Source organism: Chaetura pelagica, unplaced genomic scaffold, assembly GCF_000747805.2.
Source record: "Chaetura pelagica isolate M959 unplaced genomic scaffold, ChaPel_1.0 scaffold344, whole genome shotgun sequence".
Taxonomy (NCBI): domain Eukaryota; kingdom Metazoa; phylum Chordata; class Aves; order Apodiformes; family Apodidae; genus Chaetura; species Chaetura pelagica.
In genome coordinates, this window is record NW_009953098.1 from 4,550,957 (window position 1) to 4,567,423 (window position 16,467).

Below are 16,467 nucleotides of genomic sequence, written 5' to 3' on the forward strand. Positions count from 1 at the left end.
CAGGAATGCAGCAGTGTTAGTTCTAGCTGCCTAGGAGAAGTACTGTCTGTCACTGCTACTTGTTATTAATTGAAGACTAAACTTCCTAGGAATGTACTCCCTCATACAGTATCTAATCTACACATCTAATGTCAGGCCAAGCATATTAGACAGGACCAAACTGGCAGTATTGTTAATAATTTACTGAAACAATATTTTAAATTTTGCCTGGGCTCAAGTTTAATTGCTCTTCATGAAATGCACCAATGGCAAAGTCACCTTTAACACTGATTTTGGTTAAGTGCAGCAGAACACTTGTCGGGGGAGGAGGAGGGGTGGGGGGAGGATGTGTGGAAAAAAGTTACAAAAGGAAGGATTTTATTGAATAGCCTACCAGGACATCCAGGATACTCGAGCTTGGAATGTCAAAGCATTTTGTGAAGCCATTTTCTTTCAAGTAAACATTAAAAGTTAATGATGTTAAAAGTCTAAAAGCCCCAACCCAGCAACTCTAGAAAAAATAGCTGACTAGGTTGAGGCAGGAAAAATAAAAGAATCACCAGGTCAGATATCCTGGCTCCTATCCAGACTCTGCCATGTTGAAGCAGAGAGGCACTTAACTACAAAAATAAGGTTTGCTGTTGCTTAGTCCTCAGTATTCCCTAATCCCCAGTTCTGCCAATTTTGTCTTCAATTCTTTCTCTATCAGGATACCTTCCTGGCACCCTGACAACACACTCATGGCAATGCAGACCAGCAAGCTTTACAGGAGGGCAAGAACTCCTGCTTTTCTCCTTTAAACTAAGGAAGTTCTTCCCCACACGTAGCTCCTGCCACAAGAACAGCTTTGAATTGTGGAAAGTTGAGCAATCACCTCCTCCAAAGCTTTAATTAGGTCATTTCTCAGCTGCAACACCTAATCTTTATGAAATCAATGGAAGCAAAGACTCAAGCTTAAATTAGAAACCAGGCCACATAACATATCTGGCTATTTTGCATTATTACAACATGTTAATATAATTAACTGAATTTGCCAGTATTCTGCTGACTAGAAAAGGTAGCAAACCACCTGCCACACTTGCCTTGTTTTTCCACCTTCTTGCTCACAGACCTCAAGATGCAGTAAGAGATTGCAGAGATGGGGACTTGAATTTCAAGCCCAGAAGAAAATATGCATTCAGATAAGAACTACCAGGTTGTAAACAGTTTAGCTGTCTGGATCATGAGGAAAAAGGTACTCTTTTTTAACTCACAGGTAAGACAAATATGCCACTCAAGTAATGTGCTTGGTTGGACCATATGACAAAGTAACTGGCTTTAAAAATTTGAGTGACTATTGAGAAAAGAAAATGCAATTCCTGCTCAAGCTGAGTGAGAGGCTGCTGCTCTCAATAAAAGCCTGCAGAGATGAACATGTTTAAAGCCTGGGTTACACATGATCAAGCCATCCAGAAAAAGGGTTGTCACCAGAAGCAAGTAGCCATGCCAAGATGTACAGAAACTGTATTGGCAAACAGCAAAGTGTAAAGGCACTCAACAGCCTGACTGTCTATAAAACAAGAGGTTGATTCAAGGAACACTGAACTATGAAGATTTTTCTCAAGCAAACAAAAAGGAAAACCACTGCCAATATGGTAATACCTGGAAGCCATCCAATTCAAGCAAAGGTTACTAGTAGTCCTGTGCATGAATGAAACATGGATCTAGCCAAGCTCTTGTTTTCAAAAAGTCTTTGCAAAAGAGGCAAAGCATTTAGAAAATGGTCTTCCCTCTTTCTGTTCTGTCCCTTATATGCAAGTGGGACTCAAGCTTTATCGCCCTTTTCAGTCCAGGGCAAGAGCTCTCCTGGGGCTGTGGCTCAGTCCAAACAAGCCAAATACTCAGAAAGCTCAACACACAAGAGACAAGTTGCAGAGCATCATTATCATATATTACAATTAGCTCATCATCTATGCACTCCACAGAGCAATTCAGAAGTGTTCATTTTGGTTTAAGTGGTAGATTGACACTTCAAAAGAGTCCTCAAACAATAGCAATATAGTTCCCTAGGGAAGGGCAAAAAGGCAGATAGATACTTTGAAAAGTGTAAGGCTGGGTAGCAGGACACATTCAGAACAGCAGGTCACTGCTGAAGGGGGGGAAATTTGTAATGCACTTAACTGTTGCCTAAAGAAGCTTCCCAAAAGAATGTATAACCCTTCTACATCTGCGTAAAAAGGAGACAAAACACACTCATTAACTCCACCAAGTAACAGACTGAAGCCCAGGCAACCCAAGTTTCCAAAGGGCTGACTGATGACAGGAAAGCTCTCCATGTAGCACACAAGCTAAAGTCTTGTAACTAATAATGCAGTATTTCCTGGAGCCAAAGCAGTTAAGAGTCTCTGCCTTTGGATACACACTGAAAATCCAATCAGCTGGCTAACAGGTAACACTGTGGCATCACCTTTTAGTTGTTCACTTTACTAATAAGAATTTTTTGTTATTCTTTGCTTATCTAATTGTGCAGTAGCTTTCAGATGCCATGGCATTAAAACAATGGAAAACTATTCTGGATTTTCTTTCACATTCACAAAATACTACTTTTTCACCCCCAATAGCAGAGAAGATTTATTCTATTCTTACACTTTATAAATCACTTTTTAAGGCTCCTAATTTCAGTTCAGCTCAAATCATGTGGAACTGGCAGTTCATTTATCAAGGCTATTTTTCAATCTACAGTAAACTCCTTGTGCACAGAGCCCAAGGTGGAAATAGTGAATAAGTGCTAGGCAAGCAGACTGGATTTTCCTAGTACTATCTATCACTGAGGCATAACCTTTGTAACTTGCTGAAAGCCTGACAGCTCAGAACAGAGCTGGACGTCCGCAACTGCTCTGCTTGGTAGTTTTTAAAGAGGAAAATTTTGTGCTTGATTTGATAAACAGTGTCTTCTGCAAAGCAGCTTCTAGGGCACCCAGTTTTTCCTGCCCAGGTTTGTTCAGCATTGAACAGAGATATGGGGAAATGGCAGGCAGTGAAAGGGATAATTCATCAGCAGGAGACAGTGTACATGTCTGTCCACAGATGTCAGCAAGAGGACAGCATCAAGTTACAGAGCTCCATGTCATCCCTGATGAAAGGGGCTACAGAGACAACACGGAATGACATCCAGGACCAGCAGTGCTACATCTCACAGGCAGATGACCACTTCCCATAGTGCTCTTCCAACTCTTCCCTTATTGTATCCTTACACTTCCAGGTGTGGCACACAGCTGAGTTAGGTTTTGTGATTACTAGAGAGAACTAACACACCTGAGTTAGGTTTTGTGATTACTAGAGAGAACCTAGTATTCAAGTCTAACCAATATTTGAACCTAGCATTCAGCTCCTGGCATAGTGCTGTTATTCACCCTGGCCAGTCTCTCTGCCTGCCAAGAACAATGATGGTTCTGCATATTAACATTTTAAAGAAGCTAATCCTGAAGTCTTACAGAAGCCTGAAACTGGCCTTAATTTCAACACCTGTGTCCAGCTTGTAGCTTCATCAGCTTATTTCAGAAGGATCTTGCTCAAGAGGCCTAAAGTCTTCAGGACAGCAGAGCAGCTCAGTAGGGCAAGGCTTCTGCAATGGCAAAGAAGTTTGCCGCTTCTTTAACTAACTACTGATCCAGGGATAATTCACATACACTGAACTCAGCTAGACAAGATGCTCATGCTTTTACAGTCTGTAGAAGAGGACTCTGTAACAAATCTTCCTTCAGAGTTCAGGTGGCTCCTGCAAGCAGAACTGCAAATGCCAATGGTTTCCTTTGCAACACAGCTGTAAGAGCAAGGCTGAAGTAAGTACACACACCTGAGCCACTCAGATCCTGTTCCTGCTACTGCCCATCACCTTTGACAGATGTCATGCTAGGACTTCATTCTCAGTTCGAAGGCTTTTGCTTAAGCCGTGAAGCAGCAGACATAAGGCAAGCCAGATGAGTCTGAAGACAAAGCTGTAAGCATTAGTCTCATCAGCTGATCAGATTATTGCACTGAAGAGAGTTACTTGGAAACTTAACTCATTAGCAACTCCCTGCCTGGGGTTTAAAAAGAACACAATTTGACAGTGCTCTTTTTCAACTCCCAATAGAGGCTGCCACTGCAATTTGCAGAAGGCTTTCAGTTAGAAAGCAGCAGTTTCCCAACTTGTGGTCTACAGAAAGGCAGGCAAAGTTCTGCACCACTTTGCAGGCACATTTGCAGTCGTGTCTCACATCTCAGACACTGTGCTGTGTGGGAAGTGTGAGGGGCAGCTATAAGCAGCTGAACTCCTTCACCACCTCCAATACATCAGCATTACAACTGCTCTACAGGCAGGGAGTGAAACTTTTAGAAGACAAAGTTAGCTCAGCATGATCAGTTACTTTCTCCAGCCAGTTTACTTTTTGCTGTTTCTGTGGAAAGTTTTAAGCTGTGTAAGGACACTTCTCTTAGCATTTTAAAGATCATACTCCTTCCTGTGGAAAGGACAAATTCTGTAATTTTTGTATTCAACTAGTATTTTGCTCTCAAGATCCACAGCATGGAGGTTTAGGGGGTATTAAAAAAAAAGCAGTGGCACACACCAACTCACCTGGTTCCTGGACTGGGCCCTTGCGATTCTGAGTCTCCAAGCAGAATAAAAAATAAAGTAACCCATGGTTGCTGCTGTGACAATGAAAAATGACACCGAAATGAAGAAGATGGAGTACTGATTCATCCACGGACCATGCTTTTTCCCCACTTCAATAACCATGGTCACTTTCATGCCACTCTCAATCCGGTGTAAGATCTCTGTGCCTTTCAGGTTGCCAATCATAATGGCAACAATGCTTTCAGCACCTGCAAAGGAGAAGGGAAATCCATGCTCAGTTCCCAAATGTTGTTAAATAGAAGTAATTGTCTTAGATGTTCAAATGCTAAAGAACAGACTGGAAAGTGTGTAACTAGTGTTTGCAGACTCAACAGGAGCTGGTGGACTAAGTGTCATCTCCATGTGCTTTTTAAGCTGAAAAGTATGTCCAAATATATAAGTGAACCATATTTAGAAATCATTCCTCTCCATAGCACTCCTCACACTTTGTCATTATTTCAGATTTGACACTTGGGCAATTTATTTTTTAACATACCTTTGAACTACTTGAAGTCAGAAATAAATCCTATACAGAGTGGGGTCACTAGGAACTCCAGGAGCCCAAGGATGGCAGGCACACAGCTGCTGCCTTAGGGATCCTTCCTGTAATGGATCTCACTTCCTCCTTGCTCTGCTGCTACTTAACACCCCTTTTCTAAATTTGACAGTACCATTGAGTAGATCCACACTGAGCAATCAAAGCCACAGATCAGCCTTTGCTTCGGTATTTTCATAAACAATTGAGAAATGTTTGAGTAAAATTTGGATGTGAACAAATGCTGTGCCTTTCCAATGCAAGTTCAGAGGGAAGCAAATACTGAGGTGTGCTTGGCTCTTAAAAGGTTGGTGGCAGATGGCAAGCTCCATACAGATTTTAACAGCAGATTTCATTTACTCCGTTGAACATCAAGACAAGGCATCAGAGGAACCAAGGGGTTTTTATGGCAGGAAAAAATTTCAAGCAACTCTGGTCACCTGGAGTATAGACCAGAACAAAGCTGCTTTCATTTCAGTGACAAGCAACTGCTTGAGAACATTTGATATCCTTTGCGGGAACTTCAGGCAATCCCAATGTAACAGGGAGGCTCTTAAGAGGTAAAAAAATCCCACAAAACAAATCAGAGAAAGGGAGACAAGTGAATTGTCACTGGCCTTTGTCTAAATACACAAAAAGTGGATTTGAAGACCAGCTGGTCAGGAGTCTCACTGCATTAAGCCATCAGCTGCACAACACTCATAACAGATACTGTCTGGTGATGGAATAAAGGCTGTTACAGAAGTGATATTTTTAGCTAACCTCCCAGCCAAACACTTTTTAAATGGGGAAACCAATTTTTTTTTCCTCATTAAGAGAAACCTTATCCAACTTTCACCAAATCAAAAACTCCAATTGGTGTTAAACCACAAAGACTGTATTTGAGAAAGCACTAAGTAGTTTTCCAGCTTGTTCACATAATGCCTCTGATACAAGATGGCTAAGCGTGATGTCGAGCAACTCCCCTCAGCGTGGCTAACTCATCTTCTATTCAGAAAGCTCCTTGTAATGAGAATACGTCACAGAAGAGGGGAAAAAGTAATTAAAAAACAATCAGCCAGACTGCAGCTTCTGTCCTTAATGAAGAACTAGGGCTTATACGTCAGTTACAAGAGGAGCTGGAGTCAGCTGTTAGGAGCAAGTGAAGAATTAAGCATGGGTCAAGTCAGAAGCTGAGACCTACTTTCATAAGCCGGGAACAAAATGTGGAAGAACAGGCTGTGACAACAAGAAAATAAAAAGCCTGCCAAAAAAAAAAAAAAAGCAAAAAGCTTGTTCTGCCTAATTCCCCTTTGCCTCTGCGTGTCTCACTAGTCATAAATAGTTTGTGGTTATGTGCAATAGACGATGGAGCGTAGGGATCCCTGTTAATGAAATGTCACCATCAGCTTCAACACCACCTCAGCTTCTAAGCCATCAGATGTGAACAAGTTTTACCCTTAAAAAAAAAATCTTCCATTTAAGTTTCAAGCTAATCGGTTCACCAGGATGTCATTTGATTACAGTTTTAAGTCTTTTTTTTGACATTTTTTCCCCTAAATAATTCCTTTTGCTTTTTCAGTTCTGCTTGAGGTAAACACATGTGAGGGGCCAGCTGGTAGCTCTGACAATGGAGCAATGAGGGCAGAAGTGAGAGTGGACATTTCAAGCAGCTCCTGCCCAACTTGGAGCAAACCGCCACTGACACACACCAGCATCCACCTTCAAGATTTTGTACTATGATCTCTTAGGACCAACAGTTAATTTCTAAAGGCAATTACAGGTGAGCTAACTGACATAATTAAAATTTATCCCTAGTGTCCTGCACCTCCAGCCCTGCAGTTGAACCACTCTCTGCATGAGAACATCAGAACAAGTACAGGGCACTGCCTAAGCTTCATCTTTTGCTGCTTTCACAGCAACCACCTCTCCCAAGGCAGCCTTGGTAGGCAAATCTTCCTCTGAGGAGAGCAGGGAGTTGCTCTATCAGTGTGTTTTCTAGGGTAAAATCCTGCCTCCCAGACGCTCTGGTGCAGGCTCATACAAGTTGAACCCACCCCACGCTGGGCAGCCAGGGCAGGAGGAGGGAACAGGCCTTTTTGTTCTCCCTGCTGCTCCTCAGGGCTGCAGCCAGTTTGAAGTCAAACTTTGCTGTTGCACTTTCAGGTCTTTGCCTTTTCTTCCACATATTAGAAAATATTATTTTGCCCCTGTGTTAATGTAGCTTTTGCTTTGTGCATTTAATAAAACTGAAGCACGACCTGGAAAGGAGAGGAAAGAGAACACCTCCAGTAATGCAATTATCTGCTGTTTTACCAAATCCACCTTAACTTATGAGGGCCCAGTTTACTTTACCCACTTATTAACTGCCAGAAAATAAATTCAGTTTCAAATAAACCTTCTTCAGCATTTCAAATTTAGGAATCTTCATTGTAATACCACATTTCTTATTAATTTCATGTTTCGTAACTAAGAAAACTGAACTGGCTCAGACTGCTTTCATAACCAAGAAAACTGAACTGGCTCAGGCTGCTAACCACACCAACAGCTTTACAGCTGACCACTGTTTTCTGGTGTAGCCCATTTTAAGGTATAATATATGAATACCTAACAGAAAACATCATGAGCCTTCAAAACTTAAGCAAAAAAAAAATCAGTTATGAAACTTGCTGTCTCTGCACACTCTTCTCTCCTCTACCACCACCGTTGATATCCTACCTAACACCACAGAGAACATTACTTCAGTCTAAGAGAAATATTTAACATTTTCTCTGTGCAGTACTCTGAGGTGACACTAACAAATGCCATATACTTTTAACCAGTTCTTGTGAGGCCCTGGACAAGATTTTGCAGTGAATAATTAACTTCCAGCTGTTTGACAGCTTCACATGGAAGTCAATTGAAGAATTCCAGCTCTGAGCCAGCTCCTCTAGCCTCACTTAAAACTGGTTTCTCAGCTTGTTCAGGCATTGGAGCTCTTTTGCATTGTTTAAACTTGCTTGAAACCAAACAAATTCAGCTTTGCTTAAGTCATGAACAACACCTGCATTTCAGTTTAAAGGTCTCAATGTGACTTGAGAAAAAAATTGTATAGAACTTTATTTTCTTGGATAGCAAAAAACAAACCCCTCTAATGTCTCTTTCACCATTTACCAATAACAGGCTGCGAAACAGCACGATGGGACCCTCTCCCCCTCAGGAGTGGACTTACCTACAACATAGCTTGGTGAAAACATCTGAGGAAGGCAAAAGTCTTGTAAGCATTTTTAAGAGCAGGCAAGTTATTTCAGAACAAGGGAAGAGCTGGCATGCTGCACACAGGCTCCAACATTTCAGATTCCATGTTTTTCACCCCCTTTCTGAAAGTCTGAAGTTTTGCATTATCTTTAAGCAGAGTGAAATTAAGTGCCCAGAGTTTTGCCAGTATCATTTCACTTTGTCCAGAGAGTAACTTGTGCAAGCAGCACATCTGCAGTGGCCCAGCCACAGCTTCCTCTCCCCAAGCAGCAGCCCAGCTCAGCCCATGGCATGCCCAACGCTTCACCAGCTACACCCACAACCAGCCCCTGCTCTTGGTGCTGTCAGCAATCCATTTTGACAATATTTTAACCTAATCTTCAACCAACATTAAATTTTCCTTAGAGTTTTTCAATATTGAAGAGAAACAGTTTGACAGAAGTCACAGGAAGGAGACGGAAAGGAAACAGGAGAGTGATTCTACCTGAAAGTTAAATATTACCTTTCCCTTTGTAGAAGGGGTTTTCTGACAGGCTATAGCCATGGCTTGCTGGCCAGAAGTTGTTTAATATCACAGTGGCAAAGCGAGTCCAGATAAACTAAGAATTTTATTTTTTAAAAAAGTATCACCTTTTTTTGTTTTACAAGGGCATTAAACAGCAAATCAGCAGACAACCAATGAAATGTTTGCTCTGAATGCTTTAAGAGGACTGAGAAATGAAGGATGCAATTATTAACAGATTAAAGGCTGCAAGCATTCTGCTAGAGCTGAGTAAGTTCTGCCAGAGAACTACTACAGGGTGAAGGGTTTTGTTTTTAAAGAGCTTGCATGATCTTGCAGAGAAGTCTTGAGAGAATGCAGTCACACAAGAACTGCTTGAAGTACCACATCTATAACCCATCACACTCCCTTCCCACAGCTGTAGAAAGCCCCAGCAGACCACCACATAAGCCAGATTCCCAGAAAAAGGAGAATGGAAGAAATTACTTTTGATTTTGATTGCTTCACATACAAAAAGAGCAAAAAGCAAACTTCTGAGTTTGAATTCTGAAGGAAATTATAAGCTGTCCCTAACCACAGCAGAATCACTATCGAAAGACTCTTTAGGGAGATGAAATACAAACCCTGGTCTTGGTCAGATAGTGGTTGATCTTTGCTTTTATCTACATGATATGATGCCTCCAGCACAGAAGATCTGTACTAGTTGTGCCTTCAGCCTCAAAGGAGCTGGTAGCATTCCTGTGGCAACTCTCCAACCCCCAACAGAAGCAAAAAGACATTAGGATATCAAGCCATCTCCTGTACTTTAACATGAAAGACACTGTCAGTTGACTCTCCTACAGTGTCCTACCAGATTAGCACACCTGGTTCTTCAGGCATGTAGGAAGAACATTTGATATGCTATCTTCCATGTTTAAAAACATAAGACATACCATTTTGAATACTGCTTATCTCACTGTCTTGAAAGAAATAGGGGGTTTCTGGTGGTTATCAAACAGGCTGGTACAAGTTTGCTGTTATCTGTTACAGTAGAAGGGAAAATAAACTATCAGTGTACACAGCCTGAGCTGGTATTATGGACATGATGCAATCCATCTGGGATGAAAGGCCAGCACTGCACACAACAGCCATTGTGTCTTGGCACCACACCATGCTATGGACACGAGGGCCAGACCCAGCCTCAGAGGAGCACTGTGGAACCAGAGGCCTGCACACTTGCTCTGCTCTCAGCAATGGCACCATGTTGACAAAAAAAAAGCACCATCATGATTGCTCCCGTCCACATGCCCAAGGCTAATCAGGAATGCACATCTGACCAAGCAGCACCTGTCCCAGCTCTCATCCTCCATTGCAGACACTGCCAGAGACAACATTGTCCTCACGCCTGTACTGCCCTGCAAGAAGCTCTCCCTTGTGTAAGGGGGAGCGTGACTGAACTCATCATTCCAGGAGCAATTTAAGCTTAGATAAACTGACAGGTAGGCAGGTTTGAGCCTCCCCCTTCTGCTCTGCACACTCTCCACCCCAAACATGACCTGGCACCAAGATAAAGGAATTGTTCACTTCCAGGCCTCTTTGCAGTTATTTAAAGCAACAACCGCTTATGACCCCAGCTTTTTGATTGGACTGACTTCTTGCTCACACTATCATCTAAGCTTAATGAAATCTACTTTCAGCTTGCTTTACTTGGCAGCTGGCACTATGCCTGATCTCTTCCTTCTCAATGCACATGTCTTCAAAGTGCAGAGATAAACAGACAACAACACGACACCTGAAAGTTGCAAAAACTGGGGGGAGAACTCAGGAATAGGAAGGTTTAAAAATAAAAAAAAATAAACAAAGGCAAGCAAGGAGAAGGTGCATTACAGAGAAATCTAAGAAGAGAGAGCCTTAAAACACCCTTAGCTTGGTGAGGACAGAAGAGAGGGGAGAAACTCTGCTAATTGTTAGTGGTGTTGCACAAAAGAAACATCTAGTTTGGAGAATTCATGTCCACAGCAGCCTGTGCCTGGGAACATGTACCACACAATATAGTCTTCACCAACATTATGTATATTAACAGGACTACAGTGCTTAGGAACTACCACCCATGTTTGGCAAAGGAGACTCTTCACTTAGGTTGGCCTCCAGATAAGTCACCCAACAGTTACTGTGGGTAAAGAAGATTTCCACGCTAGGAGAGTCAGGAAAAATTTATCACACAGGCTGGGTGTCTAAAGGAACATATCAAGACCAAATGTAGTTTTACATGACATGAGTTTCCATGGGTCCCCAGGGAATACTGGAGATAGAAACCAACCTGCACTCTGTTTAGTTTAAATAGTGATAAAAGTTATTAATTACCAAATGAATACAAGAATTAGCAGCCTTTTTTTTTCCCTTCTAAGCCTTTGATATTTAAGTAAATGCTGCCAGGTCCTAAATCAAAGAACATTTAGAACATGAAATAATCCTTTAAAACAGCAGCCAAGTCCATACCCTGGTTAAGGGTACTGAGATCTGCAGGACAGCTCTCTTCACGTGCTCTTTGGTCCACTAGTGGCACTTGCAAGAGTAAAGTAACAATCTAGCAAACAGCAGCTAAAACCACCTAAGCCTCTCTGGAGCAACAGTAACAAACACTCAGAGGTGAATTTACTCAACAGCTTTCAGCAGTTTTGATTTAGTAAAAGCATTGCTCACCCTCTTCAACTGCCATAGAGCCTACAGCTAATACTCCTCGCACAAAACATACAGGTAGCAGCTAAGTGCTCACTGGAAATAAGTAGGCTTGAGAGAGCTAATGGTAAAACAATGTAAGGCAGCAAGGTGGGAGCCAGGAGGCACCTGTCTGCAGGATGCAGCAAGCAGACAGGTCAGGTTTGATGCTGTGAGGAAGGGTGCTGAGTCCGGGTGCTGTTTGCTCACTGGCACATCCAAGAGTGGAGGCAAACAAGCACCATCATTGTTTTAGGGCCTGAGGTCCCACACAATGAAACCTCTGCTACCACAACTGTCACTTAGGATTTTCACACATCCTGTTACATTTCCACAACCCAATAAACCCAGAGCAAGGACACTTCACAGACTTGTTCCAGGCTGAGGGGAGGTGCTTCCCCTGCAGTTTACCATGGCACAAAGGTACCTAAACTAGATCAAAAGAGCACAGGCAGGAATAAGATGTTGCCAGTAGCACTGAATAAGGTTATTTTGCTTCTCAGTGCCCTTCATGCCTGCTCACAGACCCCTGTCCTGCAGGTGACCCCCCTCACTCTCACAGCCCCATCATACTCTGCGGGTGGGAGATGAGGGCATCATGCAGACTCTGTACCACACTCAGTTATCTGAACGCCACTAGGGCTGTGACATTAATTTACTCTAAACCAGGCAGCCAGGAAAACTGAGCTGAGCACAAAGTTGCAGCACACACACATCAAATAGCTGCTCTCAGAGCTACAAACTCCAGCCAGTACAGGCTGCAAACACGATGCAGTGGAGCCAGTCAAGCTCCTTCTCAATAAGGAGCCGCTAGTAGGAAGGGCTAAATGCTCTGCAGAGGCTCACCCGGCTGTGGCAGGGACACATGGCAGAGCAAGTGTCATTCATGAGACCTTGCATCCTCATTCCTCACCCTCGGTGTGCTCTGCCAAGTCTGAGCTCAGCTGCAAAGCGGAGGTGAACTATTTGTTTACACAACATTTACAAAGTGTCAGCACAGCCTGCTTTGGGATTACTGTTCTGTCTCGGTCTTTCACGGGAACAGTTTTACAGGTCACACCAGCCTTTTAATAGCATGACAAAGTTTTAGCTTGTTTCTAAAGATCGTGCCTCACACAAAGTTGGAGCAGAACACAAGCAGACACTTTTGCCATACACTGTTTCTTCTCAGCATATGGAAATTGGCCTTCACCTCAGTGAAATTCCTGCAGAACAAGTTGAGTGGCAGTGCTTTGTATTTAACCTTCCCTTCCCCTTGCATCCATTGATGCAAGTTTATACTTGAATCAAATCTTGTTAGCCTGAGACATGCTATTACTGTTTCAGCTAGAATTATTTAGGTATGTTCCCCCAGAATAAGCCCTCTGCAGATCAGGTGATGTGCTTCTCAAGGCTACAGTTCCACAATGAGAGAGAAACCAAATAAATAGCTTTCTAACCTGCAAATAATCCTGCAAAACCTCTTAACACCAAAAAACACTTTCCAGGGTTATCACCATACCCTGATACCAAAGCCACCTAACTGCCTGCTCCATCTTAAGTCAAGGTCCACCTTTAAAACAAACAAACTCTTCTTATACGCTTTCCCCCTACATGCTGCTGGTTTTCTCCAAATGTCTTTTTCAGAAAGTCAATATAGATTACAGAGAGGTGCAATTATAAGCACACAGAACTGTACTTTGAAACCCTGCTGAGCCTGCCACAGAGCGGTACCATCTTCTTAAAATGAGCACAACTGAAATTTGAGTTTGCTAATTGATACCGTTTTGTGCTTTCAAAAGTACCAAGTAAATATTAGTTGGGACTCCATTAAATCCTTGACATTCTATGTGCTAGAGAGGACTAGGCAGGATTTGATAGTTTCTTACTTGTCTGTTTATTGCCTTCTGTTGTTTTTATTACCAGGATAATTTAGGTTTTGGTTTTGTTTGTTTGTTTTCTAAAGTTGGCACACCAAAATGTTTCCATGCAGAGCACTGATACAAGCAATAAAGAATTCATCAGACTAAACACGATGACTGTAAGAAAAGAAGTCTCTGGAAGGAAGATGACCAGGACAAACACTGCTGTCAAGTACAGAGGTCCATTTAAGTCTCTAAACAAGAAAGTTGCTTCAAAAGCCAAGCCTGACAGCCCCAGGAAAAGGCACACTGTACTTTCAGATAAGCTTCTGTTAATAACTTTGTACAACTTTGCAACACAATACAAAGAAAAACATGTAGTGCCATATATTTTATCAAATCCCACCCACAGGGATCTTCCTTCTCTGCCAGACAGATGACAGCTCCCATGCCCCCTGGAGAGGAGAGCCCAGACACAGCTGCAGCAGGGCAGGAGATGCCACCCCAGGCAACACTGGGAGATGGGAAAGCCCTGAGGATCAGCTGCCCCTCACCCCAGCAAAGCCATCTTCTGCTTTGAGGAACTGCTCAGCCTGGTTTGATTTCACTTGATGGCCCAGCTAAAGCAAAAATGAAGCCAATTAGGAAACCCAGCCCGTGAGGCCACCGTTAGCACAGCCACGGCCGTTACAGCAACGGCAGGAGCTGCAGTTGCACAAAAAGAAAGTTCTTTAACGAGCAGGGCTACCTTAACCACTGCCTCCAGAAGAGTTAGAGCATTCAGTGCCACCACTGAGGGCCAGAAGAGAAGACCCATCTAAAGCATCATTCACCAAAGGGCAATAAGACCTCTCACATTTGAGCTCAGCCTACAGCACTGGCCCTCATCAGTGTTATACAAGGAATATCCTGCACTTGGCAAAATGAATGAGGGTGATACTTGTAGCCTGCTTCCTCTTGGTTGTGCTGTGTTGAAAGCCTGGAATGTTTGTCAAGTTTGACTGGAGAGCATTGGCTCCCAGCAGAGGCACAGGGCAGGGGCAGCCAAGCACAGCATGCCACCAAAACCCCATGAGCAGGAGGAAGGGCACTGCTGTGGGAAGAGATAAGAAAAGGGACTTGCAGGTGGCTGTGAAAATAGAAAAAAATAACCCAAGTCCATAGTGGGATAAAAGGGAGGGTGGAATGGGAGAGAAAGTGAGGGATTAAAACAAGGGCTAGGAAGAAAAGCAAAAGCAGCAACAAGCTTAGCCCAGTAATTGTGCTTGAACATGGCAAGGAGGGGTCACACAGAAGAAATAAGAAGTTTGACGGAGGCTGTTTCCTCCAAGAAATCCCAGTCCTGTTTGCCTACAGTTCAGCTGTGAAGTTTCAGGACGCCCTCCAGCCCACAACCCATCATGCCAGATAATCAGGACAGCTAGAGCCACTCTGACATTAATCCCTCAACAGAAAGCTTAAGGACAGCGTAGGAAAGGATGGAGCTCCTCTTGGAGCAGACCCTGCAGAGAGCACATGGCATGTTTCAAGATGCAGCTCCCAGCAAGATTAAAATACTGTAAGTCTTTCAGCAGCCAGGATGGAAGACAGGACAAGAGCTCATATACCTTCCACTCAAGAACAGGTCCAGCAGTGACCTACACATGCCAGCAGTGCCAAAGGAGCTCCCCCAAGAGCTGCAGGATTAGGCAGGCAGACAGGGCACAGGGCAGGGACTGTGAGTGCAGCAGGAGGAACACAGCCACATCTCCAGAGCATTTGCCAGCAGATGATTTGATTACACAAACAAGCTCTGCCTCAGAAAGGCCCATCCAGATTGTAAGATTTTAATTCTTAAAGCAGAGTACAAACTGTCATACAGCTCATTAAGATTGCATTCAACAAACCTCCAAAGGCAGCTACTGTTTCCTTGTCTCACCAGAACACTTCTCTCCGCTGCTAACAGACAAATCTCCTCCACCCCTTCTAAGAGGGGTGCTGCAGGGATATAATTATTTTTCAAACCAGTCATAGCTTTAAGACATTATTCATTTTCACAGTTGTATTTCTCTCCAGGAGATATGGCTTCCCAAAGCAGTGCCACTTAGCAGAACACCAACACACACACGAGGTGTGTGTGCATTAACCCAACAACCAGGGATGGAGAAAACCACCAGAGCCAGCTCTCCCTGCCCCACCACAGCCAGGGCACCTGCTTGTGCTGGTACCAGAAGGCAGTTCCACAGCCCTCAGCTCAAGGCTGGTTCTTAGGAAACACAAGCCTGAAATACAGCCAAATGTCATTCTGTATTTGAAAGATGGACAGTTTAGAGGAAAACAAAACAAACAGGATAATGCTGGCAAGTAGGAGGTTTTCTACAGCAAGAAAGGGAGGCTCTGCCAGCTGCCCCTGCAAAATGGAAATAACCTTTATAGGGCTTTAGCCACTTGCATTAGAAGTGGTATTTTGCCAGTGTGGAAGTATCCACAGATGAGCAAACCTGTCCCATATTCTATGTCTGAGCTGGTCAGTGCATAGGACATGGGGAAATACCGTGACTGAGTGTGGAAACCCAACCTGTTTCAGGCCCCAAATTTACTCCACAGACTTTACAGGCTTTAAGAAACCAACCATCGATTCTGAGCAGCTACCCAGTCATGCTAGAAGCCCACACAAAGCGGAGACACTACTCCCGCCTTCACCCCGCGCACCCCACGGCCAGTGCCCCGGCTCAGCTCCCTGCCACCCCCCGCCGCAGCTCCAGCCATCCAGCCATCGTTACTCATTAATCAGAGAAAATTCAACAGCAGCGGCGCCTTGAACAGCACCGGCCAGCCCAGGCAGCGACTTCCCGTGCAGGAGAGTCAGAAAGAAACTGCAGCCCCTCGCTGAGCAGCAGAGCCGGGTTTGCTGAGCCAGGGCTGAGCCCGGGCGGTCCAGCCGGGACGTGTCCTGTTCGCGCACCCTGCAGGAGCAGGGGAAGGGGCAGCTCCCGGCCTAGGGACCCTTCTCTTCGCAACCCCCGCCCCACCAGCCTAGGGACCCTTCTCTTCCCGAGCCCCCCGCCGACCGGGGCTCACC

The 16,467-nt window shown here is 43.9% G+C and overlaps 1 protein-coding gene across 1 annotated transcript in view; it reads right to left on the bottom strand.

Annotated features, from left to right (window-relative positions):
- Positions 1-16,467, bottom strand: part of RNF128 (ring finger protein 128, E3 ubiquitin protein ligase) — a 57,727-nt gene that overhangs the window by 8,266 nt on the left and 32,994 nt on the right. The window contains exon 2 of the mRNA XM_009997107.1: positions 4,577-4,824. Within this exon, the coding sequence (XP_009995409.1) occupies positions 4,577-4,824 (248 nt within the window). The remainder of the gene's footprint in view (positions 1-4,576; positions 4,825-16,467) is intronic.